Consider the following 9,392-nt stretch of genomic DNA (forward strand, 5'->3'; position numbering starts at 1 on the left):
TGTGTGTGTGTGTTTGTGTTCAGGTTATGGACAGACAGGTCCTCAGTCTCAGAGTCCAGGATACGACTCCATCGCCTCCGCTGTGTCAGGGATGATGCACATCACCGGGCCAGAGGTCAGACTCTATTCTTTGTTTTTTAACAATATGTTGAGTTTTTATAAAAGATATAAAAAGGAATATATTAAATCTTTAAGTGCGTGCTTGGAATTATCCAGTATTGTAGAAATATAAAAATATACCTGAAATATCAATCGTGGAAAGTTAGAAAGTAAAACTTAGACGCTAGTTTTTCAGTCTTTTTTCAAAACCCTGGAAATGTATTAAAATTACTAAATATCCTGGAAATAATCGATCGTTTTCTTGGAAATCTTTAATTGTATTTTGGCCCCTCACTCACATCACTCTAACCCTAGGTTGAAACTCGACTTTTGGTAGGATGAGCTGCCCGTCATGTAGAGCTGTGTACTGGCAAGAATGTGGTCATATCACAATACAGGGGTTACAGGGGGAAAAAAATCTAATTTTAGGAAATATAAAAATATAAAGAACACACCATCATCTGCATAATATCTGAGGAAAAGTAAACATTTTCATGCAACCAAAACAGTGAGATCTGTGTTTGTATTTATAGCAGTCAACATTACAGCCCTCAGTTTACAACACTGCTAGGGAATTTCAGCTTCTTCCTTCTGGATGAAGGTTTATAGTCCCAAGATGTAGAACAAAGTGAAAGTTTTGCTCCAGCAGTTATCATTCAGATTAGATTAGAGTTTTTCTTGTTTTTACTGCATTTTACTGCATTTTTACCTTATTTATTCTCGTAGGTATTTATTTAAATTTTTGTAAGTCCTGATTTTTAGAACCTGTAGCACTTTTATCTTTTACCTTTATCCTTTAACATGTTCATTCATGTTTGTTGTCGGAGCTGTTGTGTTATTTTGTTAAGAGGTTTGCCTTTTAATGTAAACCAAATCTACCTATGGGTAGAAATAAAGTAACCTTGAACCTTAATTTAACTGTTGGAGGTTTAAACACAAAAATATCTTTTCAAAGCTGAGTCATCAGTGTTACGCTTACAGGAAGATCATAGTAAACTGTAGTCAATTTGGAGATCTGTGTGGTAAGGACAGTCGAGGGCACCATTAAAGCGAGCTAATGTGTCCCATAAACGCTGACCACCTACCTGTAATGTAATGACCCTGAGACTCTTCATCATGATCCTGCATTATTAAACAAGGAATAAAACTGTTAATTAAATAGTGTTAAATGTGTCTGATCTACCAGTTAGTGCTGTCCTGTATTGTCAAGAAAAACTCCTGGAAAATGTCCTGGAAAGGTCCTGGAAGATGATTTCTTAAAAAGAGTGTGAACCATGGATATTGTACTCGAGTACAAGCTCTCCAAATATTTTAATATTCTCATTCAGTCTCTCTTTTATTCGTCAAATAACAGCATGTTCAATTGTCATGAACTGCCCTGATCTCATTCCTCCAGAGGATCCTTTAGGATTTAATGTGAGCTTTCATCTATAGTGCCACCTTCAGGACAAATTGAACAGATAAAACTTTAAGTGTAGATGAATTATCTGGATGTATTTAAGACAATTTTTTCCTTCCTGATTTTCACCATTTTTGGCAAGAATTTTTGATACAACTCTCATGGGTTTACCAGAAAGACTTGCCCAAACTGGCAGCATCCCATTTAACACAAGAAGACTGATCCTGAGAGGCCTGATAGAGGTATAGAAAAATAAGTATTTTAAAACGGTGGAACTGAAACTTGTTTTGAATGTGATGTCTTCAGTCTGATATGAAGGCAGTATTTCCACATTAGGTTTAGCCAGAGAGTACAAAACCAGTTCAGTTAATGCACATGAAACAGGGCTGTGGACTGTGGGACAGGACACAACAGGAACAAATACAGTGCAGGTTTAATGCTGTTGTAAAGCTTTCACTTTAATATTGAAACAACAAAACCCTCACCCTTTCCTCCCATAATGCAATGCTTCCGCTGGCAGGATGGTGACCCGGTGCGTCCAGGCGTTGCCATGACAGACCTGGCGACGGGGCTGTACGCACACGGAGCTGTCATGGCCGCCCTGTTGCAACGACACAAGACGGGAAGGGGAGTTCATATCGACTGCAACCTGCTGTCTTCACAGGTAACAGCTGTGTGTGTGTGTGTGTGTGTGACAAAAGTCCCGAATCTTGTCTAATCAATCAGTCTAAGCAACTAATTGGATCTTAGTTCAGTCTAGAACAGAAGTTTTTCCTTAAGGGAGCCCTTTATTGTCACTGAGTAAACTGACTGTATTTAATATATATTTCATATTCTATTGATCAGTATCAATAACAGTAGACAACAGCTGATAAACTGAACAATGAACCTAAACTGTGAACACAATAACTGCAGGAAGTTTGTGGAAAACCAGAGATTTGATTATATACTCACTGATAGAAAAAGGGTCTGTTAAGGAGAAAGGTTGAGAACCAGAACAGGAGTGAAGGCTCTGTCAGTATATTTTGTGGTCAGTTCTTAAGTTTAAATCTAAACTAAAAATTACTCTAAAAATATCATTTTCATTTAGTTTTCTTTACAGAGATGAATGCTGACATAGGCCTACTGTGTTTATTTTAAAAGTATTCTTACACCTCTTAAAATCAAGAAGACCTGGAAACCCCCTGTGAAGCTTTGGTGACCCCTAGGGGGGGTCCTGACCCTCAGGATGGGGACCACTGGTCCAGACATCATGAAACTTGTCAGACTGATCAGACTGTGATGATGTATAACGTTAAAATTATATTTATTTTGCTTTCTTAAATCTCTTGTTATTTCCAGTGAAGACCAAATCGGTTGGTATAAGTGGTTCTTTAAGGGTGGGCTGCTATCTGCGACTGGCTGAGTCGATTGCCAGTTGTTGGGTCTTTTTGTCAATTTCGTTTTTGTCAACTATTTTGCTAAATTAATGGTCTGCCTCCAGATGCTGTTTTTCCACCAAAATAGCTCTGGTTCTTGGTTTTGATTTTGGTTTCTACCAGTTTTGACAAAAGACCATTGTAATCACGGATGTGTCATCAACAGAGGGCGCTGCACAACAACAGGTAGAACAACGTTTTTCCAATCGCAAGTTGTTTCCATAACATCTCATCACAGCAACTGAACATGCTTGACAAGATTATTTTTCTGTTTAGACAAAAAATAAGACTAATTTCCCAGAAAGGTTTCTTTTTTACTTTGTGTGAAGTATCGCCTAAATAGGACATTATGGTGTTGTGTTCGGGCTCTGCTGGTAAATTATACTACTGACGCTGCCTGTCTGATTCTATTCATGTCAATGGGGTGTTTTTGATGGGAGAGATAAGCAGAAGTGTCACCGCGGCTTTGTAAGTGTGTGTGTGTGTGTGTGTGTGTGTGTGTGTGTGTGTGTGGTGAAGCTGATATCCAGGAGACTTATATGGAAGCAAGTCTGAACAGTTTATACAGGGTAATCAATATTTCTTCATGATGGTTTCTCCTGTTTCACAACAAATCCAACTATACGTAATCCTAAAACCGTCGGGGACACTGAGACGAATGTTGTTCTGGACTCTGAAGTATTCCAGACACCCAGGGTGCGTTTGATTTGTCGTGTCGGGACATGCTGCTGATGTGACAGTGTTGCTTTTACAAATATGTTTTATATTTTCTTTATTTTTCAGTTCATTGGCTGCAAAACAAACCGGTTCAGCTCATTTCCAAACTTTATGTTCCTCACACAGAGAAAACACACAGAGGAGGAGACTGAAGTGTTCTTGTACATACTTCTCTCTGACGTCGCCATGTTAGGGCTCATCATGGGGAAGAAGTTAGAAAACTTCCTCCAACTATATCATTTTAATTATAGAGAAAATTGATTCAATTAGTTTATTTTCGGTTAATTACTCGTGAAAGCTCATTCTTTGAGTCAGTCCACAGCAAAATATAGGATTAGTGTAATAGGTAAGTTCACCTATGTACAATAAGTTCATATTTATAACAGATAACACATGATTATTATTATTCATCATTATGATTTTAGTTGTTCCAGGAAATTACAAAATCTGATTACAGATAGATAGATAGATAGATCGAGGCTGCAAGGTCTCAATCTCTGCGGTCGACTCCCAGGGCTGCTACACATAAAATACCCACAATCCACTTCTCCCCCCTCCCTACATCCTATGGTGCATTCCTGTACGAAGTGCTGCGACCACAGGCACGTCGACCACAGGAGCGCTCCGACCAGAGATGAACAATGAGAGCACACAGCCGCAGTGGATCTGAATCCCTGTGGACGGGTTTAAGCTGAGTTTGGTTTGGTTGTCAGGGGAAATTTAATGGTTACAAACCAATCAGAGTTCACAGTTACACTCTACAAGCCGCCTGCAGGTCCTGAAACAGCTGTAAACATCAGGAGGAGCTCCACACCAAAGGCTGAAGAGTCATAAGTCTTAAGTTCAGACCGAACCGTCTTCAGATTGTTGTGGTCGGTTAAGGAAATGGCTCAGTCGTGCAGAAAAATACCAACTTTTTCGAGATGAGAAACAATTTCAGGCTATTGCTGTTGGGAAAGTTAAGACCCAGAAGAAGTTAGTTCTCATCCTTGAAGTCTTTTCTCTGGACAAAGTCAATTATTAAAACAGAATGAAAATCTCACATTTCTGTAAGCTGTCCAGTTAGTTCTTCAGTCACACGCTCACTCTCTCTTGTATGTTATTTGGAAGCAGTCACCGGTGAACATTTTTCCCCAGACTCTTTGAAGACAGAATTTGAAATATTGTTCAATGTGCAAATAATAGCACGTGTTCATTTTGAGATCCCAAAAACAGCATCAAAATAGCTCGAAGGATTCCCAGTGTAGTAGTGCAGGTATACAGAGTCGGCATTGGTTATACCCAATTCTAAATCACCCTTCAGTTCACTGTAAAAAAGAGTAGAAAAACAGTAATATTTCAGCAGCTGGTAGCCAAACAAACACAGTAAAATAACTCAAAATAACGAACTCGTAAAAATACAGTCATTTAAGTAGTTTTTAGCTTTAAGTTAGCATAATAAAATCCGTGTTTCAATAAGATACATTTAACATGTAGAAAACAAATGAAATTGGACCTATAATAGCAGGTGAAAACTCTGGCTAATAATAACAAGAAAATCCGCTTAAAAAAGAACCTGTAATAAAAGCATTTATCTGTGAAATTACCAGTAAGATTATTTTGCTGTTACACCTGATAAAAACTGTATTCTGGACAGTGTACCCAAATGCCTTAATACAGCAATGATAAATAACAATTTATTCAACTTCCCAAGAAATTTAAAAGTATCTGTCGTTAACTAACTAATACATTAAAATTACACAACTAATACTTTTTACTGGTAATGTCACTAATTTTACATCATTTTAAAAAATGTATTAACAGTATTAAACTTCAATTTAACATTTTAATATATTATGTGTTTTAATCTTTTTATGTTAAAAAATGCATTTTATTATTTGCAGTTGCAGATTTTTCATGTTATTTTACATTAAATTAAATTCACAGGTTATTTGTTTAATTTTGTTTTTTGTGTTTTAATGTTTCCATGTATTTAAGGATACAGAAAAAATATGTAAAAGAAATGGGATTTATTTCCCCTAGGATGACGAAGGGATCACATAGTAAGGGATACTGAATGATGTAAAAGTCGAGGTTGGACTCGGCCTGTGGATGCTTCTTCTCACCACATGGTTCTCTTGTAATTTCTCTCTTTTGTTCTCGTGTTTGTGATGGTGATTCACAGTTGGAGTGGTCTAACATGTGGTGGCACTGTCCTTCAGCGGGCCCAGCGTCCCTCGCCTTCAGCTGTTCACCCTGTAGTTAGAGCGTGAGACGAGGTCCTGCTGCGGGTTTGAGAGTTAAATACTATCAGTTTCTAAACAGAGCGGTGATTGACAGCACCACCCATCTGGGTGTCAGTCTGTCTCATCTCTGTCATGTCAACATCCTTTAAAGCGTTATGACCACCTCTGATCTTCTGCTGCTCCTCTTTTCCCTTCTAATCATACGTTTCCCTTTCTTCATGTTCCTCTGCTTTCTTCTTTCTTTGACAGACTCAGAAACTGTTCAGAAATTAGCTTGAATATGACATGAAAGTATGTTAGTCTCCTGCTGTCATGCCTGACACTCATTTTCCTTCCCGGCCGGGCCACTGTTGTCCATTATGATCATAGTTTATTGTAAAATGGAAACCTCAGCCTTACCTGTCACCTGTGATAACTTTGTTTGATATTGCGATGAGTATATGCCATAAAAAGACCCTCAAACATTTAAACATGCAGTTTCATCAAAGCGGTGGAAATCTTCAGATTATCACAAAAATACCTGCTGAATACCTGTTTGCTTTCATGGTTTCCTTTGGCTTGTAAACTGTTTTATATTGTTGTTTGTATGAATTAAGAAATATAGTTTTTGTTTTGATCCATGCTTTTTATTTTGTGGCTATTTATTTCCTGTGTTTTGGTAATCAGCATTGGTCGATTAGTATGTGAGCTCTATAATAACCATGTTTCTATCTAGTCCCGCCCCTTTTTGCTCTGTGCACCAATAACAGTTGGGCAAGGCTTGGTCAGCTTCTTCCTTTCCTGTGTGTGTGTGGGTGTTAGGGCTGATCAGTGTTACTTTTATCTAATGTGGTTTTCTTTTCAATATAAATTAACGTAGCACACAGCATATCTAAGTACAGGAACAGAGGAAGTTGAATGTTCTGGCCGAGGCTTGCTCAACTGTGATTGGAGCACAGAGCAACAACGGGCGAGGCTTATGAAGGGTTAATGGAGCCTAGGGTCTTTTTGCTAATGTTTGTAGTGTCTGTGTGAACAACTTGTTCTCATTTCCAGCATGAATGAAAGTCCAGTTTGATATTTCAGCAGCACTTGAGAGGCGTGAAACGCCTGAGAAATGTTGCTGAAATAGAGAGACTGGACATCTTCACTCAGAGTAGCAGATATGTACGTCAGGAGTTGTTTTTAAGAGCAGCAGGAGGTGTTCTGACGGCTGGTGCAGCCACAGCACTGTGATGAAAACAGCGCAGGATGGGGATTTGCTTGGAAAGAGATTCAAGGCCGATCCGTTCGCCAGGAGTCGTGGAAATCCATCCGCATGTTTTCAGCTGCTTGTAAATTCAGTGAAGGTGCGGGGCCGAAGGTGAGCCGTTGGTTTTGTTCTCCAGCGGTTTTGCGGCTGCAGCATCAGGAGGAGAGAGAGCAGAGTTGTGGTTTTTGTTGTTTCTGGAAGGAGCCACGAGTGAGCGCCGACCTCCAACAGCAGCAGGGAGGAACGAGACTGATGACAGCTCAGATTTAACACCTCTCTCTCTCTCTCTCAGGTTTCCTGTCTCAGCCATATTGCTGCTAACTATCTGAATGCAGGGAAGGAGGCGAGGCGCTGGGGGACGGCCCACGAGAGCATCGTACCTTATCAGGTAACTCCCCGGACGGCCCTCTTGCTGTCCCTGTTTAAAGTGCACAAACACACAGAGCAGGTGTTTATGTTAAAGAGCGATTCAGCAGTAAGTTATGTCTGTAAAGCCCACAGTGACACATACTGCACACCACAGTATTAAAGCTATAATGTGTAACATTTCCTTATTAAACAGTGTATAAACTCTAGAGCTATGTTCTGTATTTAGTTGACTCAATCAATAATCTATAATCAGTGGCGTCATATCCCCTTTGTGCCTGCGTTAGCGTTGTGTTTGTCTATCAGAAGCTGTCAGACATTGACTGTTTATCCAGTTTGGACCAGGGAATGTAATAGTGTTTTGAAAAGAGCTTGAAAAAAGTTGACTTATCCTTTAACTGTAAAAAACGTAAATATAAATGTTGTATAACAGAAGTGCAATAGTTAAACGTACTGTTGGGAAACAATATGAACAAACTCAGAATCGTGGGACGTTTCGGGGGAAAAGTCCTGAAAGTTGACGTCAGTGTTCAGGGGAATAAGCGAGTGGGAGGTGCAGGGAGACGCAGACAGACAGATAATTATAAAACAATTAGAGACGATTAGTGTCAGTCAGTTTGGATGTTTTAATGTTGTTCCGTCACACTGTTTCCTGTATGGAAGTGATTTCCTGTTCGCTCTCCTCATTATCTCCTCATATACCACCACAGTCAACACTGCTATCAAACCATTTCATCTATAGTTTGTATTAAAGAGCTCTTCCACACTGAAATCTGCTTTTTTTTAGCTGTAAACTGAATTATATGACACATCAATGCTGCTGTTGATATCCACATTATCTAATTTAATAATTCATACAAGTTATGAAGTGGTTTATGGTGGTTTAGCACCGGACTGCAATCTTTACCTTGATCCCACACTGACAGCCCCCCCACAGACACACACACATAGAGCCTCTCTGAGTTGCTAGCTTAGCTACAACACAGCCGCTAGCTCAGCTACAACAGAGGTGCCACACAGAAACTTTTACAAACAATTGTCAAAGGGCTCCTGGTGACTGTAAAATCTCCAGCGGGCTCAAACACACAGAGTCCGACAGCAACTGTTGATTAGCTCTGACTAACAGCCGCTGTTTCTGCTATGCTGCTGTGGTCAGTCACACGCATCCTAAAGTCACTGTCCTTTGCAGCTTTCTGATGCGCTGTGGTGCTTCTGCTAGAAATCTAGGATGGCAGTGATTATCTTGGGTGGTTGCGTCACAGCGGGACGTGATGCTGCATGAATGTGATGCAGCCGTGCCTGGTGGAATCAAGCAGTTAGAAACTACAAACAGCAGGATACAAAGTTTCCTTTTTTGCTGACATTAATTAAACATGAGTATCAATCATTGGGACCTTGCATAATGAGGTCACTCTGCTGTGTGGCTGTCTTTAAAAGTTGAAAAGAAGTTGAAGCAGAGTTTCTGCTCAGTTAGGGAGGACTCTCAGTATGACTACAGCAGGACAACAGGTGAATGCACAAATTCACACAATGTCGCAGACTTTATTTTGTAAATGTTAACATTATTGTGACTTTGAAAAGAAAATGGTCCATTTAGGGATGTTTTTAACAATTGTTTCCATGATAATGAATCTGTTTAGCCTCACTACACTGACTTCTGTTCATGTGTGCTTTATGATTAATTTGAAAATTGTGCCATACAAGTCCAAGTTGAAGCTAGTTAAGTTTTTACAAATCCATAACCAAAGATAAAATAATTATTGCTTGGTGTGCACAGTACAATTGAGCGATCATGATAAACTCTACACAGGTTTCATATTTCACACTCGGTGCCTACTTTGACACTGGAACTTTTAAGTACTTATATTTTATGATTGTCATGTCTTTATATATGTTTATTGTCTGTGCCAATCTTTTGCTCATTGTGATTATCTGTA

The 9,392-nt window shown here is 39.3% G+C and overlaps 1 protein-coding gene across 1 annotated transcript in view; it reads left to right on the forward strand.

Moving 5' to 3' along the window:
• Nucleotides 1–7,809, forward strand: part of sugct (succinyl-CoA:glutarate-CoA transferase) — a 12,588-nt gene extending 4,779 nt beyond the window's left edge. The window contains exons 6-9 of the mRNA XM_035657295.1: nt 8–115; nt 2,019–2,162; nt 7,382–7,564; nt 7,762–7,809. Coding sequence (XP_035513188.1) covers nt 8–115; nt 2,019–2,162; nt 7,382–7,564; nt 7,762–7,809 — 483 coding nt within the window. The remainder of the gene's footprint in view (nt 1–7; nt 116–2,018; nt 2,163–7,381; nt 7,565–7,761) is intronic.
• The last annotated feature ends 1,583 nt before the right edge of the window (nt 7,810–9,392 follow it).

Source organism: Morone saxatilis, unplaced genomic scaffold, assembly GCF_004916995.1.
Source record: "Morone saxatilis isolate NCDOM2014 unplaced genomic scaffold, NCSU_SB_2.0 Contig0, whole genome shotgun sequence".
Lineage (NCBI taxonomy): Eukaryota > Metazoa > Chordata > Actinopteri > Moronidae > Morone > Morone saxatilis.